The 22,850-nt window shown below is 32.6% G+C and overlaps 2 protein-coding genes across 2 annotated transcripts; both read left to right on the forward strand.

The window, feature by feature from the left end:
• The first annotated feature begins 4,247 nt into the window (after positions 1-4,247).
• LOC116134040 lies at positions 4,248-6,831 on the forward strand. The gene is made up of 5 exons (XM_031419686.1): positions 4,248-4,316; positions 5,696-5,810; positions 5,969-6,058; positions 6,186-6,284; positions 6,377-6,831. The coding sequence occupies exons 1-5, from the start codon at positions 4,249-4,251 to the stop codon at positions 6,476-6,478; spliced, it is 474 nt and encodes a 157-aa protein (XP_031275546.1). The 5' UTR covers position 4,248; the 3' UTR covers positions 6,479-6,831.
• A 2,741-nt stretch (positions 6,832-9,572) lies between these two features.
• On the forward strand, positions 9,573-22,602 carry LOC116134116 (actin-related protein 9). Its single transcript, XM_031419788.1, has 21 exons — positions 9,573-9,701; positions 9,790-9,862; positions 9,950-10,059; positions 10,170-10,229; positions 10,334-10,399; positions 11,158-11,260; positions 12,412-12,626; positions 12,914-13,034; positions 14,333-14,397; positions 15,157-15,246; positions 15,376-15,426; positions 17,948-18,079; positions 18,243-18,332; positions 18,443-18,513; positions 18,605-18,804; positions 18,885-18,928; positions 19,016-19,065; positions 20,233-20,278; positions 21,170-21,220; positions 21,797-21,943; positions 22,337-22,602. The coding sequence occupies exons 1-20, from the start codon at positions 9,699-9,701 to the stop codon at positions 21,938-21,940; spliced, it is 1,785 nt and encodes a 594-aa protein (XP_031275648.1). The 5' UTR covers positions 9,573-9,698; the 3' UTR covers positions 21,941-21,943; positions 22,337-22,602.
• The last annotated feature ends 248 nt before the right edge of the window (positions 22,603-22,850 follow it).

Raw genomic sequence — 22,850 nt, forward strand, 5'->3', positions numbered from 1 at the left:
TCATGAGATTGCATATCAAATCTAATCGCAATCCCAATCTTATCTCTCTTTCATTTTATCAAAACTAGTATAAATACCCCCTCAAACTATGAGAGAGGGGTTAGCAAATATTTTTAGGCAATTTATATTTTTTTGTAAGCTCTCTAAAGCAAATAAGAAAACAGTGGACGTAGGCTTGAGTTTGAAACTTATCAAACCACTTTAAAATTTGTTTGTGTTCTTTACTTTATCGCACTTTTACATTATCATCACTGATTTATATTAAGTTGTGCACACACCTGTTCCGATTCCACCAAGGTCAGTTGAATCATACTGGTTGGTACGAGTTTTCGTATCAACAACAATAAATCAAATAATATTTCTATCATAAATCTATTCATTCATATATATATAAGGCATTGTGGGGGTATATGTGTTCCATCCATCAACTTAATTCAAGTAATAGGACTAAACTGTTACTTTTTGAAAGGTTGGGACTAGAAAGGCTTCTAATTTATATCAACACAAACAAAAATGGTAAGAGAGGTGTAACAGCTCATTTGTTGATAAATTGATGCGGTATCACGTGAAGACAACAACTCACATAAATCTGCATAGCATAACACAAACATTAAAGCAGATCAATGAGATGCTGCTCAACAATAATTTACGTACTTATTTATTTATTAATGAGCAATTGAATAAGTCAATGTTTGCAATGGTCTGACTAAATCGCCTGCTTTATGTCGATTAAATAACCGAGTAAACGACATTTTCCCACCCATTAATGACATTTCTCGCCCATAAAGTTTCAAAATATCAATCTTCCACCCACAGTTTATATTTCGTTAATATTTAAAATACACTTCACTTTCTTAGCCGGTATTCAGTGAGTTACCAAAAGCCAGAATAAGAGTAGAGGCTGGAACCAGCTAGAAATCAGTTAAAAACAATAAACTCTAACTTTGCGGTGGTTGACAATCAATGAGAAATCAGGTACCGAAATAAAAGAGGTTTTGTAGAGAGGAGACTGGAAGTTCAAATGGTGATGACAGAAAGATTTTTTATCGTCGGAATTGGCTTTGAATAGTAACAAAATATTAACTTTGGGTGAGAAAATAATATTTTAAAAGTTTTTTCGGTGAAAAAGTGTCATTAAGGCAAACCTTGCGTGGGAAAAGTAGTTTACTCTAAATAAACTGTCTTTATTTTTCATAATAAATTTTATCTGAATAAATTGTCTATCAATGGTTGTTTTGGAAATCCAAAGGGTCTTTAAATTTAATTTTAACACATAATTAAGTAGAGTTGTTAAAAACCTAATCAATCAAGTAGTGACATATGTACATACATCTTTAATTTTCTTTTCTTTATTTTAAGATTCGTTCAACAGAATATATTTGTAGAATTCAAAGTTCCTGACAACTAATTATTAGACTAAAACGTGATAGCTAATATATATATATATATATATAATAATGTTATCAACCTTAGAAGCAAACTTAGGAATGTATTCAATAGCATTTGATTATTAATAAGAGTTCTATTATGAAAATAAACTATGATAATTTTTAAAAAAATATTGTTAATGATTATTAGTTCATTATAACGACTTACAAATGTGATATATAAGTATAATACGATACCATTTTCCAATAACTTTAAAATGTGTCACCTTTAGGTAAGTTGTATATGCATTTGTACTATGCAATCTAAATAAAATATCACTCTACTTATAATTATATATTAAGCATTTTTACAAGTTATATATAACAAGTATTTTTTTTTTTTTTTTTTCTAAACACAATCCATAAACAATAAAACGTCTTTAATTACTAACAGATATATACATAAAAATTTCACTGATTTCAATTGTATTCACAAGAAAATATGTATTCAATATAACAAGTTTTATCATTTGAAGTGTATATTTTATTTTAAATAATAAGAGAAGTGAAGATAGTGCTTACATGATAAATTGAATTTATTTTTAGTTAAGAATTTTTTTAAGGAAATAAAGAAAAGAAATGTTGGAATGACAGAAACGATAGTGTACAAGTTTTGTATCTAAATGATGTGACATTGCTTTAATAATAAAAATTATGTGTAATTATCTATATATATATTTCTATAATAATATCATATAAATTAGAATATAAACTTATTTTGTATATAGTATATTGTGGGTATAATATCAACCCCATATGTTTGCGGAAATAAACAATAATCACCCGTTAGTGTGTTAAATTAAACCTAACCCCTCATCGGGAAAAATCCATCAACAACAATCTGTTAGATTCAAATCAGTACCCTTCAACATAAGATAAACAACTTAACTACTACCAGCAAGTCTTATTATATTTTCTCTTATTAACAAAAAAAACCTTATATTAAAAGAAAAATAAACAAGCTTATAATTTTTTTCAAAGTCACCCGACACGTTTCACTAAACTTTTTCATTTCATCAAACAACAAAAATCTGGCTTCAAGGTGTTTGCTAGGGGCGGGAATGGCCTTGAGCAGCTGTGTAAGGCTCCGTTTTTTTTTTTTCTTTCGGCAATTGCACGAGACTAGATTTGGCCTCACAACAACCGCAAGTGCAAGGGTGAAACCAGAAATTTATTTTGGGTGGACCGAAAACTCTTTTAAAATAGTACTTAATTTTATATGAATATAATTTATTAATCGGAGCAAATTATACGCTAATCAAGTGGGACATAATGAGTCGGGAATTTGTTTTCCCATCTAAAAAAACTCTAATTATATGATAATAAAATAAAGGAAAATGCAAGTTAAATTAAATAAATTACTATTGAAGTTGTCTTTTATCATGCTTTAAATTTTAAAATTATTGAAAGCTCAGTATATTTGTTTTCCCAAAACTCATCCTATTGGGTGCTCTTTGTTATTTCATGAAATATACTGGGGTTGACTAAATCACTTCATATATTTGTATGCGTTGCAGACCAAAGTGGGATGAATCTGAGATGGTAATTAAAAAAAATAAAAAATTAAACCTAATAATAAGTTCACAGCAATAAGAATATCCTTAGGGTCAGTTTGGTTCGGGGTTAAGTGGCATTACTGGGGTAATGTCATCTTATATTACTTGATTACCACGTTTGGTTGTCAAGTAATATAAGATATCAGTAATCTTTAAATACCAATAGTAGTTACTATTGGTAATATAAGAGGTAATCTGATTACCTCCATTTTCTTAGGTTTTCTGAGATTACCAGGGTTATCTTTTTTTGTTACAATTTTATCCCTTATTAATAAAAATTTTGGACAATAATACCCCTACTTTAAAACAAATTTACATTAATATCCTATTTCAATTTTACCCTTATTTAATTAAAATTTTGGACAATAATGCCCTTATATTTAAAATAATTTACAGACCACCACTGCCACCAAGCAGCCACCACCACAGCCACCCAGCCACCACCGCCGACAGCGGGTCAACCACCACGGACCACCGCCGGAAAATTTCCGGAGTCCCTAAAAACACTGAAAATTCTGTGGGAGGCTCCGGGAGGCTTCGCTATGGCCGTTTTTGGCCATATTGATGGCCGAAAACGGCCAGATGGGCCAGATCTGGCCCGATATGGCCGTTTTCGGCCATCAATATGGCCAAAAACGGCCATAGCGGAGCCTCTTGGTCACGGTGACGTACTCACGGGCACATCCGGCGGTGGTTCGCGGTGGCGGCTGGAGGTGGGGGTGATTTCATCATAAATTAAAGTTTTATATAAGCGGGGGTGTTTTAGCTAAATCTGAAATATTGGGGGTTAAAAGAATTATTCAAAAATTAATAATAAAAATAATTTTATATTAATATTTAAAAGGGGGACAATTTAGTAATTTAAATAGCATACCCACCAATTTATTCCCCATAACCAAACATATTAATATAACATACCCACCAACTAACCAAACATATTTTTCTAAAGATTCCCAGTAATCTTTCAAGGTAATCTATCTTTCCAGTAATTCAATATTCCCAGTAATCTAACATTCCTAAACCAAACGCCCCCTAAAAACTATCAGCTAATTGCGTGTCCATCTAAACTAGTTATGTTCTCTCTCGTCTCTTTAATATTTTATATTAAATGACCGATTTAAGACATCCCCTACCCAACCCCGAACACTGAACCGCAAACAAGAAACTCCATTTAAATCTCGACTTCTCAGTTCTCTCTTTCGAGGAGAACAAAGAAACCCGACCCGAGATTCACTCTTTACTTTCTGCCGTGAAAAACGACACAAATGGGTTTCTTTTCGTTCCTCGGACGAGTCCTTTTCGCTTCTCTCTTCATTCTCTCCGCCTGGCAAATGTAAGCTCTCTCTCTCTCTCTCTCTTGTGCTTTTCTTTATTTAGATCTACTCAAGTATGAACTACTTGTAATGTTTTTAATTCGCAATCGTTTTCTAATTGTTTTAATATGTTAGATCTGCTAAGTGTTTGGTCTTGTTATATGATTTTGTGATATTTGTTTTTGTGTTGATTAATCCTTTGTTTGATTGGCGGGTTGTGCTTGCTGAGAATTTTAAATTCAGTGAAACAATTTTTTTTTTTAATTTTTTGGGTGAAGTATTGAAGTGTTTAAGTTAGCGATGGTAAAAAAATAAAATATGGGAGGTAATTGTTAATTTTTGTGATATAATTTGAATATTTACATAAGTTCTCGGTGATTGTGAAACTGGTAAAATATTTGGAATTAACGGTCGGTGACTGTTATGAAACCGTGCGTTTTAACGTTAAGGTGGTTGAGATTTACTTATCAAGGTAGTGAAGCTGGAACTTGGAAAGTTATCCGAATTATTTTATTAGTTTCTTGATGGATGAATCCACTTCCTTTAGCTTTAATGTGAAAGGAATCCTGAGAAATTGTGTGTTATTATAATGCATATCACGTGTAATAGTTGCTGGTTATCAATAGTTGTATGTGGAATACATTCTTTCATGGCTAGTGGAAATGGAATTGGTATGATATATATCTTACAACCTTGTTGCAATATAACTTTGGACGTTGCTCTTGTTGGCTAAATTCCTCTGACTAGAGCTGTCTTTGTACCATTCAACAATTTTTAGCTGATAAAGTCCTGCCTCATTGTTTGAAGTATGCAATTTTCGACAATTACCATTTTTGAAGAATAAGAATAATGATCCAACTGTAGTTGGCTTTTTGGATTGTTGCCTTGATTGTAATGCTCTCGTTGGGAATCATCTTTTGAGATCCATCTATTCCATATTCAATAGAATTATGGGAAGATTTTAGATTTAAAATGATTGTAAAATGACAGAATTTTCATGTAATGGATCTCTGAATATGGAATTTATTCCAGTTACTGATATAGATGAGGTTATTATTATTTTTAAACATTCCCTTTGATAATCTTCTCTGATTTTCTAAATTTTTTATTTAACTTTTTTTATCTGCAAAACTGTAGATTTACATTCTTTAATTTAAAGAAGAAAATAATGCTATTTTTTGTCTCAAATTGCATGACACTTTGCCTTGCTTGAGGACTTTTGGTTTTCCCCTTTTTTTTTCTTGTTGACATGAATGTTGGGTGGTACAAGTATATAATGGTGTTTCCATTTGATAAGCCAATCTCCAGTTGATTTACTCTTGCACAGCTTTCTTACTGAGATGGGTACACTATATTAATGTTGCGTTTTCAAAACTTACAACAAATGCTCATGTTTTAGGTTTAATGATTTTGGGGTTGATGGTGGGCCTGCGGCAAAGGAGTTGATACCCAAACTTGCCGTTGCTAGGAAGCACCTATCCTCAACATTAGGGTTAGGAATACCTGATATAGAAGTAAGTATTTTTCCTCCCATTTTTTTTTTAAATTTCAAATTTTTATTTTTTTGACATTCAACTTTTCTGGTTTTCTAAATCTGCAGGACCAGTTAGATCTTGATGTCATCTTGTTTTGTGTTAATTTGCTTAACTGATTCAGAAGTAATTTTTTACAGGTTAGACATATTGTTGCAACTACTATCTTTCTGAAAGGAATTGGAGGTATTTTATTTGTAATTGGCAACACCTTTGGAGCTTTTCTCCTGGTGAGAATTTTCTTCCTTTTGGTTCACTAATTAATTACCTCCGAACATGAAGTTACAACTGAACTTCACCTTGTAACTACTGCTGTTTCCAACAGTCAACAAACTCTAATGTCCCCTATTTTTGCAGCTTGTCCACTTGGTGCTTATCACCCCACTTCTGTTTGATTTCTACAACTATGGTCCGATGGACCCTGAATTTGTTCCTCTCTTAAATGAATTCTTGCAGGTTTGTATGAAATTCAAATTTATGGTGTTTTTCAGCATCTCTGTGCATTCAACTTTTTGGAATGTTAAATTCATTTTTTGTATTTCTGGCAGAACATTGCACTTTTTGGTGCATTGCTTTTCTTCATAGGAATGAAGAACTTAATTCCTAGGAGGCAACTCAAGAAGAAGACTCCGAAAGCAAAAACAGGTTAGGTACACCAGAGAAGCTATTTTCCACTGTTGGGATTGTTCTTTCGGGCATGCCCAAGAACTTGGGGTTACCACTGTCAATGCAGCATCAGATACTGTTTTTTGGAGTTTTTTCAAGTCAAGGACCCAAAATTTTTATATTCTTTTCCTTTTCTAGAGATTGTTATGCTGACAGTCCCTGCTCACAGGGTATATTGTCATTTTGGAAAGTGAATGGATAGCAACATATTTCATTGCTCTTAGCACAATTAGGATTTCATACTGCAATTTTCGCTGATCATGGATGATAAACTGCCATGCTTTTTATTTGTAGATTAAGATCTTAGACATTTTGTTAGTAAGTCTTGAAGCCTTTATAGCTTGTGTGTGTTTTTAAGGAGTCATAACTCATAATCATGAAGTGAAGATCCAAAAATGTTCAAAACACCATCCAGGCTGGTATCTCTAAAAACTAAAGAGTAAGTTTACTGATCGAGATTCTTCGAGATCTGTACATGACAGGTGATGCTCATACTGATTCTGTTTAAAAGATAATTCTATGGCAAATGCTTATTTTTATTACATTGATATTTGCTTAAGTGTTTTTTACTAATTTATTAGCAATTTAAAGCTCTGAAATCGCTTTTTCCTTCTGTAGATAATTACATTTAGCATATAGCTATAAATATCAATAATTATTATTTTATTTACCATTTTTGGAGACTTTAAGCAAATTAAAGTAGATTGAAATCTAGAGTATTTTATTGAAATTGGAAATTTATTTGCGATTACAATGGGAAAATAAAGAGAGATGAATCATAAACTTGTGGAACTGTAAAAATGCTGTCGAGTAATGCAAATTAAAAGATGAACAAATTAAGACGTCCGAGCAGATAAATCTAAAAAGTATTACAAGCCTTCATTTTACAATAGAGTTATATTATATACCGGCTTTTCAAAAACTATTCCTTTGTTTCACTCTTTTGAATCATTTTTCTATTATTCTATTTGGGTTAGAAAGCTGAATATATGTTTGTTTACATAAGGGATCATTATTCTTAAAATTAATTCAAATCAAATAAGATTTTTTCTATTGAAAATGAAAAGAGTGGGAACTTGTTTTTTATTATCTTATTATATCATCATATTCTATTCAATTCAAAACATTTAGAATTTTTAACCCCTATATTTGTAAATTTAGATAAACACCTTCCATAATAAAAGTTTAAAAATTGCTAAAGCACCCCAGCTAGCAACCACCATTGGGCATCGACATCGAAACGACGCATGATTAGTCAGATCAGGCTGGTTGTGCATCGATTTTGTTGTTTCCGACCAAATCTACAACTAGATATTTGGCCGTTGAAGGCGGCCAAATTTTGGTTGTTGTCGACAACTAAATTACCGTTGACAACAGCCAAATTTTGGCCATTGACGGCTACCAGATTTTGGCTATTGACGACGGTCAGATTTTGGTCATCGTTGACAACTTCATTTTTGGGGGTGTTTTTGTTAATTTTTAAAGTTTTATTGTGGGGGTGTTTTTGTTAATTTTTAAAGTTTCATTGTGGGAGTGTTTTTTGTTCATTTTTATAGTTTTATTGTGGGGGTGTTTTAATTTTTAAAGTTTTATTGTGGGGGTATTTTTGTTAATTTTTAAAGTTTTATTGTGGGAGTGTTTAACTAAATTAACAAATATAGGAGGTTAAAATAATATCAATATTTTTAGAATTTTTTTTTCTAAAAATCTACCAAATAATATTCAACATTTTATCCAACTCTGATATAATTTTTAAATATTATATCAAACATATTGTCAGAATCATATCTTATTCTATTTAATCCAACTCAACTCAACTTAAAATAGTTTTTCAAAATATCATATTTCAAATAAACTACCAAACAAGCCCATATCAACCGATCCTATTTTATTTTTTATTTTTGGCTCATTGCACTTGCATTGGGGTCACCTTGATATTTATTTGAGTAAAACACATTTACCCATTGGTGAATCTACAAGTTCCCACCCCTGGATTCATAAATTGCAAATTCTCATCCAATTTTAACTTTCAAACGTTAAACTTAACAGTTAAAAGGGTATTTAAGTCTTTTTATCCAAAAATAGTAAACATAATCTCTCTCACTCCCCCAAATTTGTAAAATTTTAAAATAATCCTCCACATCGTAAATTTTCCTCATAACCCAACCCTTCCTCTCTGCCTCCGCCTCCAACTCCACTACCACCACCACCAACACCACTGGCGGCTAGATCTGGCCACCATGGAGATTAGAAAAGGAGAAAGTGGCAAATAAGAGATAAGGAGAGAGAGAGAGAGAGAAGAGATAAGAAGAGAGAAAAAGATGGAGAAGATTCCAACGGCCAGATCTAGTTGCTGTGGAGAAGAGGAAGGTTGAAGAAGAGATTGTTATTGAAATAAATTTGAAAAGAAGATGATTAATTTTTTAATTCTATTAATTTGAGGGTTCAGAAGTAATTTATTAATTTACTAATTATTGTGATAAGGGGTGAAAAAGGTATTTGACTAGTCAAACCTGGTAAAAAAAAATGTACCTTAACATAGTTTAAAATTGGGTGAGAATTTGCGATTCATGAAACCACGGGTCAAAACTGTAGATTCGCCAAATCTTGGTGGGTAAAAAAATGTCCTTTACTCTTACTTATTTAAGGGTGTTTCTCTAAGCTTATAAAAATTAGTTTATAAGCAATAAGTGTTATAAGCATTTAAAATTTTAAGTAATTACGTGTTTGATTAAAGTACTTATAAGTGACTGATAAATAGTTAACATATTTGATAAAATGTGACTTATAAATACATTATATTATAAAATGACTAAAAATAGTACTATATTAAATAAGGGTATACTATAGAATTTTAAAATTAAACAAGGATAATGTGATAATATATTTGGTCAAACTAGCTTATAAGCCAAAAAAAAAAAAGTACCTCCTCCCTAACTTATTTTTTTTTACTTATAAACTCAAAAAAATTATAAACAAACAAATGAGTCTAATTTTAGAGTTTATAAACTAGACAAACACCCCCTTTCAGTTTTTAACTTTCAATCGATTTTGCTGTGAGTTAAACATAATTTCTCTGATACTAACGGACCGTTAAAAGTTAAAATAAATAAATAAATAATAATCGGAACAAGTGAAACATAGAAGAAAGAAGCGGCAAAAATCAGTCATCTTGTTCCAGTTCCACTGATCGCTCACAGTACCATGGTATGGCAGCGTCCAGACACCATCAAAAAATTTCATAACTCTCTTTATCTCTCCCAAATTTAACAAAACTCTGGTGTAATCATGTCAGGATTACTTGAAAACCGTGGTACCTTCGCAACTCGTCACCGAACGGGGCGCCAAATTAGTCGTAATCAATCCTGGTTGTAATCTAACCACGCCTTAATTTATTAACTTTTACTCCGTTAATCACTTTTTAGTTTTTAATTTTGGTTTAACAACATGGCCAGGTTCCGCTAATATTCGGATCGGCCTTGCCCAACAGGACTCTCCCTTTAATCTTCCTCACTGCATTGCACGCCGCACTAGTCAAAACCCTAAACTAAATGTCAAAGATCAGGTTCACTAATTTTGGTTAATATTTCAATTTATTTTAAAGGTGTGTTAGTGTTTTGGTTAATTTTGGGAGTGTTTATCAATTTTGTGTTGTTTGTTCGCTTGTGTTTTTAGATGCTTAATTCTCAGGTTACCACGCCGCAGTACGTGGAGCGGGATAAGGCTTATGATGCTGTGAGTGAGTTTTTGCTTTGTTTTGTTTTGTTTGGTATGGTTTGTTATTGTGTTTTTAAGGTATTGTGGTTTTTTGTTAAATGCTTGTTGTGTTTGAATTTTAGATTGCGTCATTGTTGAAGATACCATTTATCGATGAAGAAGTTGCTAATAATTCATATCCACGGAAGGTATGCTGAATGATTTGTGCAATTTAAGTTCGGGGGGGGTTTGGTTCTCCTTACTTGCTATGATATCATTTATTATTTGTTTATTGTATGTTCAACATTTTTGTAAATGCATAAAGATTTCGGTAGATGCAGAAGCATGTTTAAGATGCTGGAGATAATATCGTATGTAGGTGCTATATTTGATGTACAAAATCGGGTAATGGCAAGACTATTGTGCCTTGATTATCAGGGTTTGACGATTGTTCTTATCATTGTGTGATTACAAAAGCTCATATGTTTTCCATACATTTCATCCTTGCGTTTAGGTGATGATAGGGGACTGTGCCCATCATGCAAGGTTTAAGGTCCTGACTAGTTATATACTTCAGATCATTAGATCGGCTTTGTGCTTGGGTATTGTAAGTCAAAACAATGATTTAGGAGGGAAAAAAAACTCATAAAGTCTAAAGAAAACATTATGTATATTACTCAAAATTATCATCCTTACTAGTGAAGTTTGGACATTAGCTTAGTCATGTATGGTTTTGTAGTAATCATTGGAAACTATTGCAACAAAAGTTTAGAGAAATTTTGTTACTAAAATTCTTTTAAGCTTTATGGAACTGAAATAAGTTGTAAAATATTTTTTGCCGGCACTGAAGGTGCCGGACGCAAAATTGCAAATTGTCAAGTTTGTTAAAAATATTTTCAATAAATCATGAAACGGACATAGAGCTTGTTCAACATGATTTTGTTATGACTTGATGGAATTTGTGCAGATGGGCCGTGTTGATGGATATAATCCGCAAAGTAGCCGGAAGGATTCAGCCTTCAATTGGACTAATGTGTATGTAAAGGAATCTACATCATCAGTGGAAGAAGGTAGAAAAAAAGTCATTTTCTTTGTCCTTTTTCTGTCCTTGTTTGATTACAACCATTGTGTTCTGTCATATTTGATATATTTCCTTTTCATGTTTCATTTTACAAGGCCAATTAAATCTGTTTTTGAATTTCTAACCTTTATGTTGCTGATGTGACCTTTGGGAAAGAGTGCTGGGCTGATTTAAAGAGATTAAGATTTTTCTTTGCATTATTTGCTCTTGATTGTTGGTTGGACTGCTAGTGCGTTCCTTACATGTATTGCTAGACATTCATAAGTCCAAACCACCGTAGTTTGAGTAAATAAATTAGGGCTCATGTTATTAACATCAAAGGTAGAATAAAAAGATAAATGGCACCAAGTCATATAACAAATTTATGCAAACAATTTTGAATCAACTGCGGCATCTTTTGATTCTGTTCTAAACTTTTTTTTTTTTCTCCCCCTTCACCTATCCTTTTGTATAATTCCTGTTTACTACAGTTTTGGCACCCTCTTTTTAGCGTTTTTAATATGCTATAAAAATGCCGATAATTTTCTTTGCCAAATGAGTAGTATTTTTTACCCATTACTGTTCTTGCTTAACTATGCTTGGACCTGGGTGAAAACCTGTTACTGATTGCAGTATGCAGTCTACAGCCATTGAGCAGAGAGAAAATGATGAGTAATGATCTGGTACTGCACCATCTTCTGGTTCTGAGTTCATGAGTTGCAGATATTTATTTATTTTTGTGCTTTATGGGGGTGGGGAAGAAGAAATGTTGGATTAGGTCATGGTTTTAGAATCTAAAGAAAAAGACTCCATAATAGTTAATCACCCCCTTCTCAGAGATGCTATGATGTTAGTTTGACCTAGTACAGCATCTATTGTCCCGCACTTGTTGAAGCTGAGCTCTATATGAAGCTTACTGCTGTTTATTCCTCTGTGCATGTCTGAGGGCTACAAAGCCGTCCATATATATATATATATAATTTTTTTTTTTTTCTTTTTTTTCCTACTCATAATTAAGGCCCACAATTTGAGTTAACCAGTGTCCATTATGATTGTATATGGTAGTTCAATCAGATCATAGTATTTCACTTTATATTTTCGTACTAGAAGCTATATCACTTTGTTCTTACACTTACATATCTTTGTAAATTGATTATGCAGAAAGTTTATCATCAGTGAATGAAGGCATGACTGATGAGTCAATGGGCCAGCATGAAAGTACTGATAATAAAGAGCTCAATTTAAATGAACGTAAGTTCAGAGAGTTCATTTGTGGTGAGGAAGCTCTAAAAATCTCTCCCACTGAGCCATATTGCTTACACCGTCCTGTTCGTAGAGGTCACTTAAACGTTTCACAACATTATCCAGTGCAGCAGGTACTTTCTTTATGTTTTATTCTGTCATGCCTGAGAATATGATTGTCAACTATTATTAATGTAATATCCTTTTTGAGAAAAGAGTACATATTTTCTTATAAGATTTACTGTAAACTGTTGACCTTTCCATCAGCTATTCTTAAGCAGCAAATTTTTGTCTGCATCTTACTAAGGATTGCTTCATCACATTAAGATGTAAATTTATCATATGCTGATGCTGTTATGCTGTTATACTATAGTGGTTAGTAATTGTTGAACTATTTAACTCTTAATAATATATTGCCTAGGTACTTGAGGACATGATTGCTATTTGGGACTGGATTTTGGTAGAAAAATTGCATATACTGCACTCAGAAAGAAATTTGTATTCTGCTATTCTGGTCATGCCAGAAACATTTGATAATCGAGGTATTTTTATGTGGATGTTTTTTCTTCAAATGGGAATGTAGTGATTTTTCTCCTTCATTTAAATTCTCGGTATGTTTATATGTAATGGGAGAACTCACTTTTACTTATTTTCATATTTGCTACCTCAGTTATATATATGTTTGCATGTGTTTTTTTGTACGTAAACTGTATCAAGTTTAGGTCTTGTTTTGTTTTTTTTTTTGTCTTAAGTCTGAATGTAATTGAAGTTTGGTCAATCAGACATTTATGATTTTTTCTTTTATATAAATCATGTAAATGGGGAAAGTCAAGAAATTGGTTTTTATTTTATACAAAAATAATTAAATGATTTAATATTACTTTGAAACTATATATATATTTGTGTTGTTTTCATTTTCACAATTTGATTATTTGCAAGTGCTCTTAACCTGTAAATTATAAAAATATGATCCTTTACAAGGGCAAATGTGTCAAAACACCAATTTTGAGATTTTTTTGTAGCACTTATCATCAAACATTAAAAAAGTAAATATAAAATATTGTTCAAAATTTTATATTCAAAGTAATTTAGTTCTCAGTCAAATTCAAACATATTAGTTGTCAAACAAAAAAACAACTATCAGCTTGGTCTTCTCTGCCCTGAATTGTTTAGAATAGACAACAAGCTGATTTAAAATTATGATCTTTCTTGCATTGGCATTTAACAAGAATAAGGCTATGTATCCCAAGTTTTGTATCCTAAGTGATGCAGCATTATATTAGTGATACGTGTGGCTTAAGTGGTCCTTGATGTTTATCTCTAAAAAAATTACATATCACTTCGGATGCAAAACTTGGTATATTAACAAACGTGTTTTAACTTCAAACTTTTATCATGATCATTAGTTTTATGTAACATTGGTATGTATCAAAATCACATTGCAGTGAAATTACATTGTCACGTGATTCTTTCTTTTTTGACCACTATAAATTGGTTTCAAAGATGCCAGCTGGTTTAGCTAGCTGAAATCTTGTGAAGTTGTACTATATATTTAAGCTTTGGCATCTCCACATTGCATGATTTCAAATGTGTCTTTAATTATCCTTTGCATGCTTGATCAGATTGACATGTGAACCCTGGTAATAGATTTATGTGCAATCATCTTGCCTGCGTAATGCATGGATCTACTCCTTGCACCCTTGTGGTTCTCATCCATCTTTGCTTGTTTTACTAATTTATATGAATTTATGTATTCATCCTTCTAAAGAGGAAAAAGTAACTAGAATAGATTATTAATGAGGGTTCTTTAATTATCTTATTCTTAATATGTAAAGTGCAGAAATAAAAGAAATGCTTTCTATTGTGCTGCGAGATTTGCATTTTAGCACAGCAGTGGTACACCAGGTGAGAATTTTCTATAAAATAATATTCAATGCCACCTTGTAAATTATTATTTTTTTATCCCTGTTTGAATGTCTTGAATGATACTTTATCCTAGTTTGTAATTATCTTATCAAACTTGAACTTGCTAGAGTGTGTTGAAGATATGCAGTCTAATATTTTTCTTCTGGCTGTATGATTTTCTTTTGTCTGATAAGTGTGTTTTATTGACTGGACTACTATATTGATTTATCTTGATATCAAATTGCTTTACAATATTGCAAGCATATCCTATGGTCCAATTAGCCATTTCACATCAGAATGGGTCCACAACAAGGGTTTGGTGCAATTTTGGGCATCGTATCAGGAGCTTATTTGTTTTATTTAATATATTGCTTACATATCAGAAAATGAATCTATTGTTATAACATTGTTTATTTCGTATTCATGATAAGTATGTGTGTTACACTCAACAGTGTCCAGTAATTTTCATTTTTAAACATATGAACAACTTCTAATGCTTGCTATAGAGAGTATTATCTGAAACACTTCATATATTTTCTTCTCTGTGCCATTATGATTCGTAAGAATGCTGCCACAGCTGGCATAACATTTTTCTTTTACCAATGTGTTTGCACTATTGATCCTTTTTCTATTTTTATTTTTTATTTCAACATTTACTTGTAGATATGATTCTTAACATTTTTTATTTTTTATTTTTCCTGTGGTCCCTGTTTCTGTCCTTACATATATGGCAATTTTATTCTGGACTACTTTTACCAGGAAGGTCTTGCTGCAGTGTTTGGAAATGGATTGTCAACAGCGTGTGTTGTAAATATGGGTGCTGAGGTGACATCAGTTATTTGTGTTGAGGTAACCACAGATTGCAATTGCCCACCTTTGGATTCCTCTGAATAGCAGCACGGCTGGATAATGCCAAAATAAAGAGAGCTAGGGTTTCACTCGTATCTTAATCTATTAAATGTTTCTTTTGGTGTTCAGGATGGAGTGGCTCTACCTAATACAGAAAAGACTTTGCCTTTTGGTGGTGAGGTGTGAATTCTGGTTTACCTTCAACTTATTACTGAAATTTTTTGCATGAGCTATAAATTTAGGAGGAAATCACCTAAACTTATGAAAGTCTCTTACACTTTTTATAGTTGTTTTATATTTGCAATTTTGAGTTAGACATTTACTTCCATCTTGTATAGATTGTGCATTGAAGCTTGTTAGTTGCTTTTACACAGCTTCTAAGTTGCACTGCACCTTCGGGTTGAGTATATGTGCCATGTAGGAACTAATGGAATTAATTTTTTTAGTATCATACCATTTTTATTCACAGATGTTAAAGTGGCAAGTTTTTTGGGGAATAAATTGTTACCCACGTATTGGGGTGGTTTTTGTAACACCAGATCTTATTTCTTATATCCAGTTACTTTATCCTTTTCAGTCAGCTAATCTTTATGGTTAGTCTAACTATTAATGTCTACTGCATGAACCCTGATTTGCTGTTTGACATCATCTGTGACCATATTTGTTTCTCCAATGTTGTCACTTATTGCTTCAACCTGTTCTTTAATTTTATACCCTCTTTCTCGCTCCTGCTTCATCTTGACATTCATTCTGCCGGTGCATTCTTTATTATGGTTTGTTTCATGCTTTTCTATTAATTTGGATTTATTGCATGGGTGCTCAATAGTCATTCTTAAGAATTGCCATGCGATATTGACAGAGTTGTATGCTCAGCACTCCTGAAGCATCTCTTTGCTTCTTGAACAATATTGGTATGGCAATGTCTTTTTTGCCTCTTCCCTTTGTGAAACTGCCCATATGGCGATGTCTTTATTGCTAGGGCTGTGCAAAATTATCCGCTATCTGAACCGAACATGCTAACCGAACCGAATTTTTCGGGTATCCAAAAATTCGGGTCGATTTCGGATAGTAATTCATGAGATACCCGAATTTTTGGTTCGGGTATCGGGTCTTATTAAAAATAAAATCAGTTACCCGATACCCGGTTTTATTAAAAAAATAAAAAATAAAACAATTTTTCCTTTTTTGTTTGACTCATAACAAAAGCCCCAAATTAATTTAACCCTAAAACGCAAATCTCTCCAGCGTCTTCTTCTTCAATTCTTCATGCAGGTTCTGTCTTTGCTATTTTGCGTGGGCAGCAGATATTGTATATTGTTGTTTCTAATAGTCTTGTCGTTGCTTGTGAAGGTTTTGGTGTTTTGTAAAGTGTGACTCACTGACTCTGTGTTATGTTGAGTTAAAAGAAATGAGTTCAATTAGTGATGTTGTCTCATGCATGTGGGTTTACTTACTGGATATTAAGATTACGTTTCTTGGTCTTGAATATTATTAAGATCTAGAAGAGAAGACGATGAAAAAGAAAGAGAAAAGTAGTGAAGGAGAAGAAATGGAGAAGATTGGAAAGAATAAGAAAAGCAAAGGGAGAAGAAGAAATGGAGAAGACTGGGAAGAATGAGAAAAGCAAAGGGAGAAGAAGAAATGGAAAAGACGAAAAAGAATGAGAAAAGGAAAGGGAGAAGAAGAAGAGAAAGAAAAGGGTCGGTGGAAAAATTTGATGATGAAAGAGAAATGGTCAAGTGGAGCCATGGAGGTGAATAAGACGAAGAAGAAAAGAAGATTGGAGAAGTAAAAATTAAATTTACGATTTTGTCCTTTAAAAGTTTAATTAAGTATTTAAACATTTAAAATTCGGGTTATAAATCGGGTAACCGAAAATCAACCCGAATATTCGGGTATCCTAAAAACTGGTTCGGTTTTCGGGTACCCGATTAAAATGGCAAAACCGGTTCAGGTACCCGGTTTTGCACAGCCCTGTAATTATTGCCTCTTCCCTTTGTGAAATTGCCCATATGACTTCTGATAAAAATAATGTGCTTGAAAAGTGAAAGAGGGAAAACACCAAAGGGCTAGATAATCAGAAAAGTCAACATGTGAACCTTCAACAAAGAGATGGAAAATTTTTGTGGTGATACATTTATTGTTCAACACAGGATTGATGGCAAAAAGATTCTGGTTAGGAAGATTTACTTTGTTTGGCAAAAATGTTTAATGGATGATGTTAGAAGGATTTCTGAAGCAGTCATATTGTTAGAAGTTTCCTTATTCGTAATACTCGATTTCTTATGGCATTGTTATCTTCTGCATTCCTGAGGGATTATTGCTCTTTTCCATGCTAGCCTCCCACCATTTTGTTTGTAATGTTTTCTTATATCTTTTGATGTTTCATGTGTTACTTGTTTGATGTCCTCGGAAAGACTTATTTATCTTTCCAACTGCTTGCTGCTACTATTAATGTTGCATTTATCCCCTACTATATTGACTAACTAGTAACTACATTGTTTGGCCAAACTTGAACTAGCTGTTGAATCTTCATCCTTTGAACTGAAGTTAGCATTGCTTCATTATTTAACTTTAGCTGAATATGGCCATTCTAACATTTTCTCTCACATTGAAGTGAACCTCATTTGATTGTGTTGGTGATTTCATAATTATTACTTAATTCATTTCATTTAGTTAAGTGGTCAGCATATATTTTCAGGATATATCAAGATGCCTTCTCTGGACTCAGAGGCATCATCATACATGGCCACAAATTCATACTGACATTTTGACAAAGCCTATGGATCTGCTAATGCTTAATAAACTGAAAGAGTCCTATTGTGAGATCAAAGTGAGTTTTCTTTTCTTTTCCAATTTGAGATTAAAGTGAGTTTGGATTTTTCTTATCTGACTGACAGCTTTCTACTTTTCTCTTGTTCGGAAGTATGTGTTTTTTTATCCATAATAGGCAATTATAGTTATTTTTTTCCCAACCTTTTATTTCCTGCATATAGGAGGGGGAAATTGATGCTGTTGCTGTGGTTCATTCATATGAGGATGGCATGCCAGCTGGATCTCATAAGACAAGGCTAAGTGCTTTAAATGTATTTCTCTCAAAAAGGAAATTTTATCTAACTTTTTTTTTGTTCTTTTTTTAAAGTTTATATTTGGCTAACCCAAACTCATATCCGGATTTTTTTTTTTTTAATAATAGGTTCCTCCTATGGGTTTGTTCTACCCAAAGCTTTTGGTTCCAGATGTGTATCCTCCACCACCTCGTTCATGGTAAGTAATATCTGTTAAAATTCACTTCTTTGCACCATAAATTATTTGTGGCAAATTTCTAATTTGATATTGTCTAATGGTTTGAGTCCAGGTTTAATGACTATGAGGATATGCTGGAAGATACATGGCATACAGAATTTCCCAGAAGATCTGACATATCAGATGGCTTATATGGTGGCATTAATGTTGGTCTACCAATGTGGGAGAGCTACCCAGTTTTGGCAACTAAGCCAAAAAGAGAAGAGAAGATTGGCCTTGCCGAAGCTGTAACAAGTAGCATTCTTTCAACTGGTAGGTTTGTGTATATCTTCCACTGTGTATCATCGAATATTTTATGAGTCCCATCTAACTGTTGGTTATTATCTTTACAGGTCGTATAGACCTCCAGAGAAAATTGTTTTGTAGCATACAATTGGTGAGTTTTGGTTACTGGTGTAGATTTTGTAAGGATTCCATAATAAACATTCAATGTTCCAAGAAATAACATGGTTTTGTGCTTTAGATTGGTGGGGTAGCTTTGACGGGTGGTCTCATTCCTGCTGTGGAGGAGAGGTTTGTTTCATCCTTGATTTTCATGTTAAAGAATGTGCTGGCTGTTAGTTGGGTATGATGGAGATTGGTCTTGAACTTTCTAAACTTAAGATCATCTTATTGAAAATTCAAACCAAATTAGATTAACCCATGTAGGGTTCAGGTTGGCTCAGTTCGTAACAGATTTCTGTTACATTATATTTCATAAACAATCATATGAAAGTCAACTCGTACTAATTTATAACCACCAAAATATGGAGAATTCTGCACACATTATAACAGATAAAATGAAGATTTTTAGATGTAGCATTCTTGAATAAAAGAATGTTACTGTAAAAGTAAATTTATAAAATGTAGATATATTTTGTTCTTATTGATATTTATCAGGTGTGGTTCTTGGATTCAATTGGTTTACCCAACATTTGATCAGAAGCCAACTAATACTATATCGTTTTCATATATTTGAACCAAAATCTATCCATAACTCCAACACCTGATCTAACATGAGGTGGAAGTAGGATTGGGTTTGTTTTCTTAATAGTAGGAGCAATTTTATAACACTAGCCGTGAGTTGGATATTGTGTATTGCATCATTATTAAGAATAAAAGATATAGCAGCAGCAGTTATTGCTATACTTTCAGCCAACAATATCTTAGAGTAATGCATTTGTACTGCAAACTTGAAGAATTGTTACACTGATTGGTTTAAACTATGTATTGGCCTAGCTTATTAGTTTTTGAAATATTACTTTGTGTGCCTAAGATGATGCACCGTGTTTTCTTTAGTGCCAGTACTGTAAATATTCATTGTAGATCTTGTGGCATCTTCAACCATGGTCTTTTCCGTCTTTATTTTAGTACATGGAATTAAGTAGTAACCTGGTAAATTTTAGGTTTATTTATCTCTATTTGATTGAATTTGATATTTGCATAGGAACTATTATAACTTATCAGGAGAATTTATATTTTCGGTGCATCTTAATCCACTGGCATGATAATCAGAGAATGATGCAAATGTCATCAATTATTGAGATTCTAGTCCCAAATTGCTTATGTTTTAAACAACTATCAAGAAAGAGACAAAACTTTTAATTCTTTGTGAAACATAGTGGATAAATTCAATTCCTTGTATGAGGCCAACAGTCTACAATTATTTTAATGAATCTCATTTACCATTTCTTCTTGCAGAGTTTTACATGCGATTCCTTCAAATGAAGCTATTGATATGGTTGAGGTTAGTTTACATATCTTATCTTTGTGTTCGTACTAAAGTTGATGTCATTTTTTTTTTTTTTTTTTTTGGTTTTGGTAAACAATATAGATGATATCTGGTCTGGTCGAACATTGATGCTTAGCATTTGCTTCTTATTTCCCCTTAGATAGCTCACTTTGGGCTGTGCAAATGCACTTTGTACTGTTCTTTTTGGGATGCATGTTTCGTATCATTGTTATATACTAAATTTTAATTTGCTAAGATAAATTAATGCTATTCATTATATGCATAATAAATGAGCGGAAATGTTAACTTTCCATCTATTTTGCACATTGTTTTTCTTGCTAAACCATTATGTTTCTAAGGGAAGAAATTAGAATATCATTTAAGGATCTGTTGGATATTACAATCCCTTTTTTTATTTTATTTTTAAATTTTAGATAGATTATTGAGAGTAATAGGGTATCTTGGGGCATCATCATATGTTTTAATCTTCTGTGTTACTCTCAGAATTTGTGTGGTTTCTCTCGTGCTTCAATTAATGGGGACACAGATGAAACATGAAATCTTCAATAAGGTCTATAGTATGTGAAGAATACTTAGCATTTAAGGAAATTGTTTCATACATGGAAAGTCTGATTAGGAGCTAGCATGCTATTAAGTTGATTTACCTAATACTTTAATGAGTTTATGGTAAGTAATTGTCTTACTAATGGATCTCAAATTTTTTGTTTTAAAACTTATCATTGGATAATGGATCTCAAATTCTTTGTTTTAAAACTCATCATTGGATAATGGATCTCAAATTCTTTGTTTTAAAACTCATCATTGGATTTTGGTCACAAGTTTTCTTATTTTGCTTCAGTTGACGCTAACTCTTGACATTGTCTAACCTTGATGTATGTAAAATAGGTGTTGCAGTCAAGAACAAATCCTACTTATGTGTCTTGGAAAGGCGGAGCTGTAAGTTGGATCTCATTACCATTATGTTATGTTGTAATTATATTCCATGTCTTCCAACTGATTTTTGTTATTGATGTCCATTAGAAAAATCTGAAGTACTTCTATGGTGATTTTACATAAGCAGAAATTCGACCACATAAAATATGATATGTATAGCGTCATTTTATTTTCAAAAAGAGGGATGAAAGGACCAAGACAATTGTGTTGCCCGTACCATGAAACTGCAGTGGACATCCAATTAGCAAAATATATCATGTTTATTATTTACATATTAATATGTAAAATAGTACATTGTTGTGATTGGGAATTAGATGTTATACTTGCTCTCAAGCCTCAGGTTTTTGTGTCTTTTTTTGGTTTATTCATCTTTTTCTTGAACTCATTTTAATCTGAACAGTTATTTAATGAAGTTCAATAGCATATGTGTATATTACTTTTCTCAACTTTATAAAGTGTCATTAATTGTTGAGTGAACTCCATATTCTGTACACTCCAACAATCAAATTCCCATTTGAAATATTGTTTTCCTGGTTTTCTCTATGATTGCTAATGTAGTTCATATTCTGTCCATGACAGATTCTTGGAATTCTCGACTTCGGCAGGGATGCCTGGATTCATCGCGAGGACTGGATTCGTAATGGGATTCACATTGGAAGTGGCAGAAAGTACAAAGACTCCTATTTTCTTCAAGCACAAGCAATGTGCTATATAAATTCCTGAAAGGTAATACAAAATGTACCTCTTAAATTATGTTCCAGTTTCAGCCTGAAGCCCACTTCCATTGAGAGCTTTCAAGTAAAACTTTCTAATCCATAATCATAGCATCAACAGTTGGAACATTTGGTGCATGTTTTAACCATTTAACCATTTCCATTCACAGTTTTTTTATTTAATCTTTTTTCCATCATTATTTGACAAAAACATATTGAATAAGAAATTGTATACATCCTAAAAAGAGATACCCCTAATATCACTTGCTTTTGGGGGAAGTGGCATTGATTAAGTTACGTATGGAAGAAACAAATTGATTCAGGTGCTATGCCAAAAGAAATTTCTTCTCTACCCTCTCCCATGTTTTTCTCTACACTTGAATCGATTCGGTTTTCCATACTGCAGCATCCAGAAGTCGGTGTTCCGTCTCACATTTGATAACTTTTTAATCAATGCCAATGTTAGGGGTATTTCTCCTACTTCAATGTATTCTTTTGCAGAACTTTCTTTGTATTCAACTGTTAATATTACTTGTATAACTAGTTTTTCTTCCTGCTGTTAAACATGCTGTTTTAACGACATTTTATACTGATTTTGTAGCTATTACCTCAAGATTCTAGGGACTGAATCAACTGATAATACTGTGCTTCAGGAGTCGGTGCTTTGATTTCTTGTTTTAGTTTTAGATTGTACAGCTGACAAACGGCACTCAAGTATTTTGGCATATGTTGATGTAAAGTACCAAATTCTTGACCATAGCTTACATAATGCTATCTATCCGATGAAATTAGTCAAGCTTACAGAAATTTGTAATTTCCTTGCATGCAATATTTGATAATTGATATCTCCAGTTATCCCCGAATGATTTAACTGCCTCCGTGGCGTTATCTCGGGATCAGGAGTTCGTGGGTTTCTCACA

Source organism: Pistacia vera, unplaced genomic scaffold (assembly GCF_008641045.1).
Source record: "Pistacia vera cultivar Batoury unplaced genomic scaffold, PisVer_v2 Contig108, whole genome shotgun sequence".
Taxonomy (NCBI): Eukaryota; Viridiplantae; Streptophyta; class Magnoliopsida; order Sapindales; family Anacardiaceae; genus Pistacia; species Pistacia vera.